Here is a 16315-nt window from a genome sequence, read left to right on the forward strand (position 1 = left end):
CCCCCTTACCCTAGATCTGACGGTGGAAATACAATCTAGAGGTTTATATAAACCCTTCCCCAACGTTTTCTTCATTTTCTCCCTTTCTTTCTCTCTCTAAATCCTAAAACGCTCTCCCTTCTCTCTAAGATGCCGGTTGTCTTCTCCGGCGGACTTGACCACCGCCGACGAAGATTTCGGCGACGGAAACCTAACCACCACTTTCTTGGCTCAGAAATGCCCGATCTAAAACCCTTTCTACTTGTTTCTTTATGCTGAACACGAATTCATAACCAAAAAACACAAACAAGCCACGAAACGACGTAGATCTACTCCTAATCCTACGGTTTGGACTCTTTTCAAAGGATCTCAATGGAACTTGTGACTAAACGTTTTAAACATTGTAGATCTACATCGTTTCGTGAAGAAATCACACTTAGACGAATGAAACTGTGAAACAGAGGAGGATTAATGGATTACCTCGTTGTAATTCGGAGATTCGAGCAAAGCGACGGTGAGAAGAGTTCTAGTGCCTTGCTTTTGCTTCTGGTAAGTGTTCTGGTTCAATCTTCGAAAATAAATCGAAGATTCTTCATCTTCTCACTCTTCGTCTTTTCGAACTTTTTCTGGAGCTTGATTCTCCTTCGTTTCCACTTCGATCCTCTTCTTCTCTTCCTAAATCCTTCGTGATCGCGTTGGATTCGTCATTATTGATGATGAATCTACGCTAGAATTGCGAAGGTGCAAATTATATGATGAAGATTCCTCAGAGAATCTCTGAGAATTTGTAAATTCAAACTGATTTTGTGCAATAATTGTTGAATTGAGTTCTGCATGATGAAATTGATACGAATTTTGTGATGGATTGAGGTGGATTTTGGTTCTGGACAGTTAGAGTTTAGGATTTGGGGATGAAGTTCTTCATGAACTTCATCGTGTTCTTGAGATTTTTCTGAAACGGTTAGGGTTTGATTCTGTGGAGAAGAGAGAGAAATGGGATTGGTGTTTGTTGAGTTGGCACTGAATGAATGACTCTTTTTTTTCTGTGTATTGATGATGTGTCGTATTTATAGCTGACATGTGTACTTGTAATCCAATGGAAAGTTGACACCTGGACTGGCCTTGTTTGATTCGAACTTGGACTAAATTTGGGACTTGAGGACCTTCCTACAATTTTTAAGACTTTGGGACGAATCTGCAATTTTTGGAAGTTAAGGACCAACCTGCAATTGACCCAAAAAAGGACTAAAAACAAGAGTTTGACTTTAAAGGACTAAAATGTAAATTGAAAAAGAAAGAGAAAAAAAATAAAAGGAAGAAAGGACCAAAGTGCAATTTGCGAAAGTAAAAGGACCAAAATGCAATTAATAATAAAATTGGAATAAAATTGATAACTTGGAAAAAACGTAAAGTGAAACCAATAAAAAACACAAAAAGGACTAAAATGATCCAATTACTTAAATGAGGTACTTCAAAGTAACCTCTCTCTGTCAAAATTTCGTGTGAAATGACCAAAATGCCCCTGGGGCTAAAACGACTAAAAATGACTCAGATACAATTCTAAATTGGATTTTTAACAGGGAATTAAAGCAAGAATTTATACAAGCAAAATTAAAAGACTCAGAGACAATTTTAAGAGATTAGACAGAGCTTCAACACTTGAAAAGACTAAAATGCCCCTAGGGGCTAAACTGACTCAAAATGACTTCAAATGCAATTTTTGAAATGGAGTTTTGACATAGAATGGAAACAAAGACTTACTCAAACTATTTTAAAGGACTCAAACAACTTTTTAAAAGATTGAAAGAAATTTTAATATAGGAAATGACTAAAATGCCCTTTTGTGTGAATTTTGCAAATAACATTGAAATAAAATGCAGAGGAGGATGTAATTGATCAGAGACAAATCAAATGCCTTGAAATGTAAGAAAAGAAGAATTAAGTTGGTATTTTTAGGTCCAAAATTAGGGTATAACACATGCTAACGTATAATATGTTTATTATACGTATAATATGTTATGTTTATTTAATTTAAGTATAACTACGTAGAATATGTCATGCTTATTTCACATATGCAAGTATAATTGATTTATTTTTAACGTAGAATATATATTTATTATTATGTCAAAGTTTATGTTACGTAGAATATATATAGTTTAATATTTCATTTTTTTTTACGTAGAATATTTATAGTTTATTATTTCATGTTTGTTTTACATATTTAATTATTTTTTTTGTATTTCAGTTGCGAGTGCATCGTAAGATGAAAGGCATCTCGCACGGGAGGAAACTGAAGCTTTCTGCCTTGTCCCTTTCGTTGTCGGTAGATGCTAACCATTAGTTCTGGGAACCGGTTGATAGATCGGGTCTAAGGCCCCTCCTTCTGACTGGGTACGACAATATCTCCCACGGTTTAGTGTGTGCCATGGCTGAGAGATGGCATCATGAGACCAGCAGCTTCCATCTGCATGTTGGGAGATGACCATCACACTGGATGATGTTGCTTGTCTCCTAGGCATCCCCGTCGCTGGACGGCTCATTCATGAGGAGGATTTAGATCATGACCATGCTATGGATATGCTGGTGACCCACCTGTTGTTTCCGGTGGAGGATGCGGTTGGGTATGTGACTGATTTTGGTGCATCTGTCTCTTACACGGCCCTGAAAGACCGTTATGACCACCTGTTGAACAGGTGTAACCATTTGCTGGGGGAGGATTTATCAGAGGAGGAGGAGCAGGAGCTGAGTCGTATTAGGCCCGCCTGTGTCAAGGCATTCTTGTTGCTCTTGATTGGCTGCACCCTTTTTGCCAGCAAGAACAGCAAAACTGTTAGTCTGATGTGGATGCTTGCAATTCGGGATTTGGATCACATAGGCACGTGGTCATGGGGCACGATGGGACTTGCATTCTTGTATGAGCAGCTGAATCTTACCTCAGACTTAAATGTTGGCTCAGTTGGTGGTTACATGAGCTTGCTTGTGGTAATATATTTTTTCTTCTTTTTTTAAGTTAAACGTAAATGTATAGTTTCTTGTATGAACCTCGTGTGCTGATATAGATTTGTCGCTTTGTGTTTGCAGGGATGGGTTATAGCTCACTTCAGACATGTGGTTCCGAGGTCCAAATATGTAGATTACGACCAGGAGGACCCCTATGTGGGTAGATGGAAACCTAAAAGGGGGTTTGCTGATGCTGACCACTTCAGAGGCTTGTTGGACTCGATGGAGCATTGTCATGTCACCTGGAGGTCGTACGAGCACCGACGAGACGTGACGCCTTTTCAGGACGTGTGCTGGTACTCCGGATGGATCACGGCCGGCAGACAGAGGATGGTGCGTCACATGCCGGAGCGGGTGCTGAGGCAGTACGGACATGTTCAGAAGGTTCCTCGACCTCCTACTACGGTTATGCCTCTTGCCCCAGCAGATGTGGCTGCTGTCTTCTTGGAGTTTGCTCTGCATGTCGTTCCCCACCAGCAGAGGGGTGCCCAGGTCCCAGACGACGAGCCTTGAAGCATTCAGATAGGTACATCAGGTGGTTCTACCGTGTGTCCCATCCTCTCATCGTCAACCCTGCTCCAGAGCCTGATATTGTCACGCCGAGACCTGTCTACCAGGATATTCTTGTTGACTAGGAGTTGGCCAGACATCCTCCCGATCCATTGCAGGTCATCAGCAACATGAGAGACAGAGTGGATCATGCGATGAGGATTGTAACAGCCCAGGTGGGTCCCGCACCTATTAGTGGGGCCGTCCCACTACCCCGGCACTGTCACTCACAAGCTTAATCACTACCCCCCCTCCTCTAGTAGTGTTTTTGCCTCCCGTGGGAATCGAACCTAGTACCTGGGGATAAGTACTACTTCAATGCATTCCCACTACCAATTGAGCTAGTAGCAGCAGCAGCAGCGTGAGTTAAGTCACGCTAGTGTTAATACTAGCGTGAGTTAAGTCACGCTACATATCCTAGTCATGGGGCATGCTCTGAACCAGTGTTTACACTAGCGTGACTAAAGACACGCTACGTGACTTAAGTCACGTGTTATTTTGTACTAGCGGAACTTAAGTCATGATACGTGACTTAAGTTACGTGCAGTTTGTACTGGCGCATGTTAACATGCGTAAGGGTATATATGTATTTTACTTTGGGACTGAGCAAAACTGTTTGGGTAAAGAGCAGAATTCTTTGGTTTTTTCATTTGATTTGATTTTGTTTGGTTTGGTTCATCTCTATGTTTGTCTAATTATGCTCTTTATCCAATAGTTTTTGCTCATTTTCAACTGAAATGACTAAATTGTCCTTGCGCGAGTTAACTAACGCTATTGTTATATTTTCGTGAATTAACTCACGTTGCGTGAGTTAATTCACACTAGTGTAAATTTAAAAAATTTCAACGTGAGTTAACTCAAAATAAATGCAAATATAAATAAAAAGAAAGGAAGAAAGGAACATAAATAATACATATAAAATCATCTCATTTTATTAATAATTGATACATTTTATTCAAAATTACTAAAAATAAACCAACCCTGGGGTAATAGAGGATTAAGGTTGGGGCAAAAAGAGACCAACTTTCTTGGGGCAAAAAGACATCAATCCTTGGGGTAAATCTAAATCTGGTTCTTTTTATACCCCAAGAAAGAGTCTTTCTACTCACGGTAAAAAGTTTTTGGGGTAAAAAGAAGCAAATTTACTTTTACCCCAAGGGTTGACCTCTTTGTGCCCCAAATCGATTGACCTATTTTTACCTCTCCCTTGACCCTTTTTTACCCCTCGATTTCCTCTTTTTACCCCTAAAAAGCTAAAAAAACAAAGAGTATAAAGGTGAGAGAGTGAGGAGGAGGAGAGAAGGTATGGTGTGAGGAAATGATGAGTTTTGGTGGGGTATTTATAAGGAGGAATGAGTAACAGGTTTTACATGCACTAAATGCAGTCAAAAAAATTTTAAAAAATGTGTAAAAATGGATTAAAATCAAGGTTGAATTGGCCGGTTGTTCATGCATTTTAATGCATTGTAAATGGTTTTTACACTTTTTTTTTTAAATTTTTTTGAACAATACTTGAAGTTTCACAACTTTAAAATCATCAAACCGAACATGAGATATTTTACTCATATTACTCTACTATTACTCTCTTGACCTCCGATATGATTTTTTTTTTTGTTGATAGCCAATTTTTTTGGTTGATGGCTGTTGGATTTTATATATGGTTTAATCCAACCTTTTAAAACCAAGCTGTAAGGTGGATCGGGATTCCATACTATAATGAAGCACACAATTTTCACGTTGTACATATCTTGACCATTAATTAAAGATCGAACGGTAGATTAATGCAGATACAAAATTATTCTAAACAATCTCAGCCACACATTTTAGATCAAACAGTCGTGTTCTGTTACTACGTCATGGTGTAACAACAGAAATCTAAATCCCTGTAAGGTGATGAATGCGTCTTTTTTATAAATTTCTTTCAAGAGTCGTATCTTTTCAACATGAGACTTGAGTTCCAATAATGATCTCGACTATGATTAGTTGTGTTAGAAAAATATTAGTAGATTTTATTAAAAGCAAAAGGTGTCGAAGATAAAACAAATTTATCCTATTGTTAAAAAAAGGATCTTAATGATTCAATAATATAATGACTTAGGTTTCACCAGTTGTGGGATTAGTGATCTGAAGGTTTACGGTAAGGCGGGTAGTTTTAAAAGCTGCGTCTAGCAAAGTGACCAACCATGAAAAAATGTGTTCTGACAATCAACATGCTTTTATACTATTTGCGTTTGATACTTTTGGCTTCCTAAACTATTGACCTTCTACATAGAGTTCAAAGGGTCGTGCTCCAGAGGTTGTTGACCTCCTAGGTCCATGAATGTTGTGGTTATGAAAATTAATTTTGCCATAAAAAAAATCTAACGGCACAACTCGTTATCCGCTTGTCTTCTATTCCTATGTAGTTAATCCTTAATATATATAAAAAACGTGATTTAATGAATTTTTTAAGGTTACATTGTAATGACATATACTGCAAATGAAATAAATCAGAGCCACCAAAATTGACCAGAACATTTGAACTAATCATTGGACCAAATCATCATCATAACATATACTCCCTCCGGTCTTAAATGTAAGAAACTTTTCACTTTTTAAGTTCATTCAATAATTGATGTATGTGGTCTATAATATGGACCACATACATCAATTATTGAATGAACCTAAAAAGTGAAAAGTTTCTTACATTTGAGACCGGAGGGAGTAATTCGTTTATTTCAATTTTCAAATATATGTATATGGTAGCGCCAACAATGGCTAAAATTTAAGGAACATAATCATTTTCTATCTTTGGTGGTGTACGAGTCCCTAAAGCAGATGGTACTTTGGCGTTACCAATATACACTATCTTCAAAGTTTCACTGCAATCACCTTCCAATTCCATTTGCTTAATCTTTGTCTCTTGTTTGGTTCTTCTCATTCTACCAATCAATAAACCAAACATAAACAACAAAACAATCCCTCCAGCCAAACATATAATCACAATCTTGAACTTGAATTCGTTCTTCCAATGAGCTTGTGGTGAAGCATTTGATTCCACTACAATTGAAACATGCCCTTGTTGAAATATTGGACAAACATTTCCATTTAATAAAGTGTCAAACTTTATAGAACCAAACAAATCAAAATACACACATTTTGCTAATGAACCGTAGGGTGATGTATTTTTCACGTAAGAAAAATTAACTAAAATTGGTTTATGATAAGCTCTTAATTCCAATTCAGGTAAACTGGAAGCAAGCAAATTTGTGCCATCATAGGCTAATAAACCAAGAACAGGTGCTAAATATGAATAACCAGATAAAGGGTAATAATTTTGAGACCAATTACCTAAATTTTGGTAAACCAAAACAATTCTCTTAACATAAGGTTGTTCAATAACCCCTTTTGGGATCTCAAATTCTTTGTAACTTTGGACACCTTTGTCCCACAAACTTCCACTTCTAAGCCTCATTGCTGAAACTTTAATTCCTGTTAGGTTGGAAGGTACTTGAGCATCATAAGGTTCACCGGTTTTTGGCGTCGAAAATGCCTTAAAGGCACAATCTTGAAGCTGATCATCGAGCAAACGAGCAGAAACAATGCCATCAAATGAAGTTTGAGCACTTGAAAGTATTAGACAAAGAAAACATGTGAATAAGAGTAGCATAGAAAAATTGGTTATGACCCTCATAAAATTTCTTGAGCAGGAATTTGCTGGTTATTTGAGCAGGAAAATAAATAAAAACATAAGAAATGAGGGTGGCAAAAGAAAAAAGTGATAAATTTATGAAAAATGAGCTAAGAATGTTGAGGACGAGATTTATGTGACATGTGAGTTTGGGATTGAAATATGTATGAATTGAACATTGCTTGTGCCCCTCTCACGTCTTTTATAACATTTTTTTTGTCAATATAACATGGTTGTATAAACTTTCAAAACCACCTTATTTTGGTAAGTATTATTTTTAATATTATAATAAATTTAAAGTTTTCATAATTCCTTTTTAACCAACTATTCAGTCAAACGAAATTTTGACTCTCATTATTTCTTACTTTAATTAATTTTCTAATTAAATTTTTTTTCAGTAGGAGGATCCATGTTTATAATGGGCTAAATTATCCTTAAAAAACCCGTAAAAAAACTGACTAAATTATCCATAAAAAAGAAACTGACTAAATTATTATTTTTCTAAAATAATTGTTTTTATTCAGTTTTTTGACGAATTTTTTAGGGATAATTTAGTCGGTTAGTGATCGTGAGATTGTATAAATTGTTAATGACTTTTGATAAGGACATCATTTCGGATAATTCAAATTTAAATCTTAGTTAAAACAATCTTTATTCGTGCTTTACTTATATTTCAAATGAACTTCGGATTAGCCGAATCTCTATCCCTTGTAAACATGCAATTTAAGAGGAAAACAATGTTATTCCTTAAAAATACCACATAGAATACTTGCAAGTTAATTAATATTTTAAAAAGTACTGGTATAAAGCATGAACAATAGCAATAAATATATGGAAGTAATTCAATTACAGTAGCTTCAAAGAACAAGGAAATGAAGTATGATAAGGAAATGGCTTCAATGGAAAGTAGATCAAACAAATATTAAGAAAATAATTAGGGAGATCACACAGCAAAGCACGTGCAGTCAAGTGTAATTAATGGGAAGGCCATAGTAGTTAATGCAACCAACTACATGTCCACATATGTTTTTTGTTTACTTTGGACAACCCCATTTTAGTTTCTGAAAGTGTAGCTCGTTGTTATAGTAGTTTTTGATTAATATGAAAACACATTAATTCTTAAATCTTCATTTCGTTAGTCATTTTCGTTCATGACATTACCAAGAACGTTAACGTAACTCAATTAACAATGTTAATGTTATTGTTGGAATGTGGAGTTGGAAGGAAATTGAAAGATTAAACACCAAGTAATAAGACTTTGAATTAGTGATGTGAATTGAAAAAATAGAATGGAAGTCCAAATAAAATAGAACACACACATTAGTAGTGTTTAAACTGCAATATTTAATTTTAAATACTAAAACAATGATAAAAATAATATTAATTATTATTTTAACTAGCGAAAAGACGGACACTCACGTACCCGCTTTCCGCTCTTTTTATTGCGCTAACGTTTGAAAATTATTAACCATGTTTTTTTTTATGAAATTTTGATTTGGATTAAAACTGAAAATATAAATGTTAGTTGCTTTCAAGTTTTTTTTTTTTTTTTTGCACAAACCAAAATGATATGTATTAACAACAACGATGCGATTCCCCACACAAGGTGTGCTAGAGGGAAGCAACACTCACAATTTTACAACAGACAAATGCCAAGAAAGGTGAGGCATCGCCAAAATAATAAAATAAATTACATGCGAACACCCAATCAAGGAAACGGGTGTTGCCACCAATCATGATAACAAAAATTAAAGGACGACCATTTAGCTTTCAGCCACAAAAAAGAATTCAGTTTGACTTTCTCAATTAAGACGGAAGGATTTGATCCCGTATTGTTGAATACATGGTTATTACGATCCTTCCATATCACCCAGATATAAGCAAACCAAATTACTTTGAAAACAGAGTGTGTACTTCGAGGCATTCCAGCCGTTCAAGAGAATTGTGTAAAATGTTCTCGCAGCTGACTAGGAAACACCGTATATAAGCCTACCCACTTTTGCACGTGAAGCCAGACACTGTTGGGAATTCCGCACTCTAAAAAGAGATAAGTAGCAGATTCCGATTCTCCACACCCATAAACACAATTGACATCATTTTCATGATGAATCATTCTCCGCAACAAATTGTCTTTAGTTGGAAGTCGGTTACGGAGAAGACGCCACACAAACAGAGACACTTTTGCAGGAATATATCTATGCCAGACATCATCAACAAGGCTTCTATCCACCTGCTCACCGGAGGTTGCTTTCAAGTTATAACAAACCAAACTAATCATCCTTAAAAAAAAACCAAAGTAATCATGATTATTTATTTCAATGACACCAGCAATATAAAAAAAATTAAATCCTTTTTTCTTAATGACACCAACAACGATCTTTATTGTAGAAAAAGTTGTTTAAGGGTATAATTGAGATAATGAAAAAGTAAGTATAAACATGCTCATATAATTTGTTACACTTTTTAAATGAAAAAGGAAAAAAACCAGACATATATATATATATATATATATATATATATTCATATCGTGTTTGTTACATTTTTTTTAATATTTAAATTTATACTTATCTATCTATTTGTTACATGTGTTATTTGTATTCAAAATTGAGGGCATTTTTGGAAAGAGGAAAAGTCAGCCCAAAAGAACCGAAAGATGATGTTTTCTTTATATATAGTATAGATTATTCTTGGATATCACTTCCCACAAATTTAACTTACGTTTGTTGTGATATGAATAAGAATTCAACGAGTTTTCTATCTTTCATTCACCCATATCCAATGAGTTTGTTTCTTCCACTTTTGTGGATTTGTTTCTTTTTGATCTTATCCACAAGTGTTGTTGAATTGATTAGTGGTTAAGTTTCCTTTTGATCTTATCCATTAGAATAAGATGTACAAGAGGGGGGACTATGCCAAAACCTTCAAAAGAAAAGCAAAAAAGCAAGAAAGAAACAGAAACATAAAATCAGCTGACTATGGTATAACCTAGAACGAGGTATCCCACTCCGGTCCATAAATAAGTCAGTGTGCAAAGCCTGAGGTAACACAGAGAACCACATATTTAGTGTCTGAATTACCAAAACTGCGGATATTCCAATATAGAATATTCTTGAGCACCTGGGGACGATCCACCCTGAGAACGGGTTTTATAAGGCAGTTTTCCAATCTGAATTTGCTTCCAAACCTGCTGCTTCTTTTTTCTGGATAATACTGGAGTAAAAGGAAGCTCTACATTTGCCTTGTCCTATTCACAAACACGGTTCCATAACTCAAGATCATGCTGGATGTTTGGATTCATGTTAGTATATTCAGAAACCACCAAAACCTTATCACCATTCGCATCAAGCTCGGCCTGTGTCACCACAGATGGGGGGTTCCATGCTAGTCTCTGCATTTCCAAAACCGTCCCTTTGTCAACGGGAATGGACCTAGAAACAAGGGGATTGGGACGGGGGCTAGCTTGCATGTCATTGTGCGCTACAAAATGCTGAGTCGGCATGTCCTCCCTAGAAGAAGCGGAGGAATGCAAATCAACAGTCAAAAGTTGCACATCATCATGTGCAACTAAGGATTTATTCATCATAGGTGCATCCTGAATCCGGGGAATCTCCAACTCCTCCCGAATTACCGAACTTACATGTTCCTCAACATCTGAAAGCACGTCATCGTGCACTACATGGTTCAATTCCAACACCGGTCTCAAAGGCAAAGTCCCTTAATTGAGGGACTTCATTAGCAACTAAGTGTGTTTATGATTTTGTTGGATCTGTATCTGTGTCAACATCTGCAGCTGTATCTGTAACTATGTATGTACCCGTAATAGGAGGCTCCGTAGGAGCTAGAAATGCTTTCGAAGAACAAATACCAGAGGGATTTTCCTGAACGGGCACCCACTCAAGCTTTTTGGAAGGTACATGCGCCTTCCCTTTAGGGACAATGCCTTCCTTCCTCGGGTACAACCAACGACAATTAGTAACATCATGCCCAAGTCTCTGACAGTGAGCACAGAAGTCCGGAAGCCATTCATAGGCCACCTCTACACCAAAAGCACATCCCTCCCTCTCTGCCATAATCTCATGGAATATCTTAGAAAAATCAATGTCAACCAAAACTCGTGCATAGTGGCCAAAAAGTCTCTTTGTTGTTGCATTATCAATGTCCAGCGGTGTGCCAACCACACTTGCAATTTCCCGTATCGTACGTTCCATCCAATATTCTTGCGGTAATGCCATTAAGCGTATCTAGACTTGCGCGTGAGTGTTTCTTTGATTATGCATATTGAAGTCCCTTGCCCATTCAAATAGTCTTAATACCCCCGATTTCAAATTGATAGTTCCTATTGCCCAAACAGTACGTAAATCAGATTCTGAGGCAAAGGAGAACTCATAAAAACCCCTCCCTAAAGAAAGCACTGTCCAAGGACCGGTAGTTTTCCATTGTTTTTGAAGCTTGACCTCAATTTCCCTAGCCTTACACGATATAACATAATATAATTTCTTATCTTTTTTAATGACTTTAACAATATAACATTATTATCGGCAACTTTATTTAAGGGTATAATTGGAAGTAAAAAAAACCACCCAAAACCAACAATACATTCTCATATTTATCTTTTTCTTTTTTCTTTTTCAGAGATACATTCTCATATTTATCGGCATTGCATTTAATTAATCCTTGGAATGTTGTTACTTTTTATCCTTTTTATCCTATATATACTTCACATTACTATAAACGCAACCACCCAAAAGAAAAAAGAAACGCAACCCTTATTAATCTTTAAGCAGCGATTAAAAATCAGAGATACAAGAATGTATCAATCTTCACACCAACATATGAACGACACAAATAATGATGGAAAATCAAAGGAGTGGACATGGGATGAAAATAAAATCTTTGAGACCGTTCTCTTTGAATATCTTGAGGAAGTACAAGAAGGTCGATGGGAAAATCTTGCTCTTGTTTGCGGTCGATCATCAACTGAAGTAAAAGAACACTATGAAACATTGTTGCATGACTTAGCACTCATTGAGGAAGGTCTTGTCGATTTTCAAACAGACACAAATGATTTTATTTCGAAAGGCAATGCTTCAATCGATGAGAAGAAAGCTCCTCCAACTAAGAATAAGACTAAGAAAGTGGTGAAACATTGGAGTGAAGAAGAACACAGGTATATATATACTTATTTAGAAAAAACTAACTTACACTTTATTTTTAATTTTATTTTCTTCTTCTTCATGTGGACGAGTCCTTATGCATGGTGTGAATTCCGTAAAAAGAGAAATTAGTAAATCTTTTATTCGAAGAACACCTTGGTTTTTCTGAAAAGGGACATTATTTTTATTGTGTTAAATTTAAAAGTTTATTCCTTTTATCAACAAATAAAAAAAGGGATGAATTTTTATTCGAAGAACACATTACTTTTTACGGTTTTATTTTGTGATACGTTTATTTTTTTATTAGGTAAACTTTATTAATTTTTTTTTTCTATTGAAATATTCATTATAGATTTTAATTTCCCTGCATCATTACTTTTATGGTTGATAATTTTTGTGTTACTACCTTATTCCTTAAATTGGATTCAAAAGAAAGGTATAACAAACTTGAAGAAATAAAAAAAAAAAATTGTTAATGTATCTTGACACTAACATATGTATTGGGTTTTCTATGTTTTTCTTTTCACCATGATATAAATTAAATTGACTACCTCTCATCATTTTTTTTTATAGGTTATTTGTAGAGGGAATCGAGATTCATAAGAAGGGAAATTGGAAAATGATTTCACAACATGTTCGTACAAGAACTCCAAGTCAATGTGTTAGCCATGCTCAAAAGCATTTCCTTCACATAAATGGTACATCAAAAAAGACTTATAAAAAAAGAAGCAACTTCAACATTACCTCATTGAAGGGAGATCATTCCAAACCTCTTCTCAGTAAGGACAACATTCCATCTCCTCCTACCTCATGGGATGGAAATTTCCACCCTCTTCTCTATGTTCCAGCTCTTCTTTATCCTCATCCGAATTAAATGTTGAAATTCAATTTGTATTACTATCAAGGTGTATCAAAGATGACTTCTTTAGAAAGTTATAGAATTGAACTCTTTTGAGTATGGTCTTGTTGCTAGTTTTGTTATTGAATTGCACTCTTTTCCTACATGTGGTTTTATTCTACTTCTTGGGTTTTGGTCTAGTCCCCCCAAGAGATATTTTGTATTTCTTTATTCATCAATAAATTTGTTCGGATTTTGCAAATGATAGGTAGTTAAGATACCAAGTTTGTCTTTGGATGAGATAGATAGGCTCACCGATCCTTTTAAAAAATCGATTGTTAAGTATTGGATGTCTTTGTAGCATTTACCATTACATTAGAAATTGAAAAGGTTGAAGGCTCCTATTTTTTATGCTATATGTGTCCATTACATGAGAAATTGATTGAAAAGATTGATAAGTTAGTAGCATGACCCATGTAATTATGCTATATGTATCCAAGTGTTTTCACGCGAATATATCACGACTACCATTTTTTATATTTCTTTCCTACCATTTTTTGCAGATTCTCCTTTGTTATTTGAAGATTATTTGATTTTGGACCTTCAAGACAATTGAATATGAAAAATAGATGAGGTGGCGCACTAACTTGAACTTGATTGTGTACAATTGTTTACATGGCACACTAACTTGACAAATTATTATTTTTTTCATTTTATTTTGTGTCCGCTTGGGTAAAGAACAATTAGCTCATTATTTAAAAAAAAAAAAAAACAAACTTACAAGAATTATTTCATCAAGATTTTCTTTGAAATAAAAGAATATCGGAAGAAAATTTTACAAGAAATAATAGATGATGATTGATGACGCGATTAAGTTTGATGAAGAGGTACCAGAAAAACTCTCCAACCTCAAAAGCTTTGTAATACCATGTATAATTGACAGCATCCCATTTAAGGAAGTTGCATGTGACTAGAAAACTAGAAAGGTTTGAGATTGAGAAGTCGTCTACTTTGGTCACGTTGGCAGATGGATGGTATAAGACAGTCTGTGGAGGAGTGGAGAATGCACTTGTTCGTCTAGACAAGCTATGGTTTTTGGTTGATTTTGAAGTCATCGGTACAAAGGGAAAAGAGGAATGCCCGATGATCTTAGGAAGACCTTTCTTAGAAACATCTAAAGCAAATATTGATGTTGTGGAAGGAAGAATCACGTTGTCAAAAAATAGCAAGAAAATCACCTTTGGGCAATCCAAGATTGAAAAGAAGGAAGAAATTGATGAATGTTGTTTGATTATAGGATAAGACAGCAAGAGAACAAGCAAGCACAAGGTATTAGTTTCTGTTGGAACACTAGTTAATTCTAGTGAAGAAAATTGGAAAGAAAAACACTATGAAAAAACTAGTGTGTGGGTGTGACTTAAAAATGTCCCACATTGAAGGGTCACCCCAACTAGTAAGTGTTTATATATGGGAAAAGTGACCTCTAAGGGTGTGCCCTTGGGGTACCCAATTTTGTGAACGGGTGAACGCTTAAAAAAATTGATATATATTTTTTTGTCACTTTAAAATGTTAAATTAATTAATTAATTTTTCATTATACGAAAGCGTTACGCGTAACAAATTGATGTGTTACATTCCGACCCGATCCAAACCCGTATCCAGAAGCTTCCGGATATTTCCAATTAAGAAAACACGTTTGCTTGAGGATTAAGCAAACTTAATCCCCAAGTCACACGTAAAACGCGTTTGCTTAAGGATTAAGCAAACTTAATCCCCAAGTAACTCTGCCTATAAAAGGAGAGCTCGCCCCACTCATTCTTCACACCAAAATCTCACAGTTGATGCTTCCTGTGCGGTTTTCTCTCTTCTCCCTTTCGATTTTAACAAATCGTTCTTCTTCTTCTACTCCTTTCTGTCCCTTCGGTATTAAGAGTGTTCTTAAGACCATAGTCCCTTGGTCTTAGGTTCATATTCCCTTCGATAATATATGATCTTAACAGTATATATATATTATTTTAAAGAGAAATGGTGGTATCACCATATTTGAGTGGTCGTAGTGCCATATTCATGTTTTGGAGAAGTTAGAATGGTGGTAACACCATATTTGAGTGGTCTCAGCACCATAATAAAATGGTAATAATACCATATTAATTTGAACGGTTTCGAATAGAGCGGTTACGTACCGTATCGAGTGGCTTCGATCAAACGATTGAGCCATATTTTGAGGGTGTAATTCTCGAACGATTTATCTACAGTGCAGTAGTTAATCGAACAGTTGTAGCTGGGCTTGTTTTATCCTGGAGGCGGCGTGGTTGATAGTCTACCTTGCACAACTTTGGGTAGTGCCACGAAACGTCTTAAAGAGAGCGACCTGGTCGTGACTCAACCTAGTAACAACTTCGGTAGATGATAGAATTTTGGAAATTCAAATTTAACAGTTTGGAAATCCAAAAAACAACAATTTTAAGACGTTTCGATATGCTATGTCTACCGGAGATGTTACTTATTGAGATTAAATTGTTCTTAAATAAATTATGGATAAATCAAGCTATAAGAATTACATATTTCGACCGAAACGATGAAGTGTTTGTTGTTGATATAACAACAACACTAAAAAGTTTAAGATTATCATTGATAATGATAAAACAGACGAGTTTGTGAAACATAAGAAAATGTTTGGACTGAAAAAGAAAAATAACGTGAGGTTGCGGTTTTGTCTTGATTAACTCAAAAATTTTCAGGATGAAAATTAATAACACATGCTTACGTGTTGTTTTTCCTTATGAATCAGTAACATGAAATTCTTATTATATAATCATCATCATGATAAGAAATAAATTGTTAAAGTTGATCGGTCATGTTCTCAACAGAGCCTCTTTAATGAATAGTTTGGGATGTACCGTCGAACAAGAAGACAATTTAACCATCATAATGGTTCCTGTACAAAATATGAACATTGAAAAATCAATGAATGGATCAAATTGAAAAAGGTTTTGATGAATTAGAAATTATATGAGAAATTTGTTTCAAATATTTCATATAAAAATAAGAAAGAATCTGAATTTCAGATTTCTATTGAATAAGACTGAGTTAACTCAGACTTAAAGAAAGACTTGTGTACCATGC

At 35.4% G+C, this 16315-nt stretch overlaps 3 protein-coding genes across 3 annotated transcripts; 1 reads left to right on the forward strand and 2 right to left on the reverse strand.

The window, feature by feature from the left end:
* Window positions 1–6279: 6279 nt before the first annotated feature.
* Window positions 6280–7303, reverse strand: LOC146923554 (uncharacterized). The gene has a single exon (XM_085710896.1). It carries the CDS (start codon window positions 7199–7201, stop codon window positions 6293–6295), a length of 909 nt encoding a protein of 302 aa, XP_085567022.1. The 5' UTR covers window positions 7202–7303; the 3' UTR covers window positions 6280–6292.
* Window positions 7304–10271: 2968 nt separating this feature from the next.
* On the reverse strand, window positions 10272–11430 carry LOC146923555 (uncharacterized). Its single transcript, XM_085711735.1, has 3 exons — window positions 11013–11430; window positions 10524–10870; window positions 10272–10442 (listed from the first exon to the last, which is right to left on the reverse strand). Exons 1-3 carry the CDS (start codon window positions 11428–11430, stop codon window positions 10272–10274), a joined length of 936 nt encoding a protein of 311 aa, XP_085567861.1.
* A 576-nt stretch (window positions 11431–12006) lies between these two features.
* Window positions 12007–13234, forward strand: LOC146923556 (transcription factor SRM1-like). The gene is made up of 2 exons (XM_085710897.1): window positions 12007–12365; window positions 12925–13234. The coding sequence occupies exons 1-2, from the start codon at window positions 12007–12009 to the stop codon at window positions 13223–13225; spliced, it is 660 nt and encodes a 219-aa protein (XP_085567023.1). The 3' UTR covers window positions 13226–13234.
* The last annotated feature ends 3081 nt before the right edge of the window (window positions 13235–16315 follow it).

This window comes from Medicago sativa, chromosome 5, assembly GCF_051527215.1.
Source record: "Medicago sativa cultivar Bolivia chromosome 5, Bolivia_mono, whole genome shotgun sequence".
NCBI lineage: Eukaryota > Viridiplantae > Streptophyta > Magnoliopsida > Fabales > Fabaceae > Medicago > Medicago sativa.

Bases quoted from the DNA above. Each gene is read 5' to 3' on its own strand.
- LOC146923556 (XM_085710897.1), top strand. From the start codon at position 12,007: ATGTATCAATCTTCACACCAACATATGAACGACACAAATAATGATGGA. The intron at 12,366-12,924 runs GTATATATATAC...TTTTTTTTATAG, and splicing joins TGGAGTGAAGAAGAACACAG to GTTATTTGTAGAGGGAATCG.
- LOC146923555 (XM_085711735.1), bottom strand. From the start codon at position 11,430: ATGGCATTACCGCAAGAATATTGGATGGAACGTACGATACGGGAAATT. The intron at 10,871-11,012 runs GTACATACATAG...TGAACCATGTAG, and splicing joins TACGGAGCCTCCTATTACGG to TGCACGATGACGTGCTTTCA. The intron at 10,443-10,523 runs GTTTTGGTGGTT...GTTTGTGAATAG, and splicing joins TTGATGCGAATGGTGATAAG to GACAAGGCAAATGTAGAGCT.
- LOC146923554 (XM_085710896.1), bottom strand. From the start codon at position 7,201: ATGAGGGTCATAACCAATTTTTCTATGCTACTCTTATTCACATGTTTT.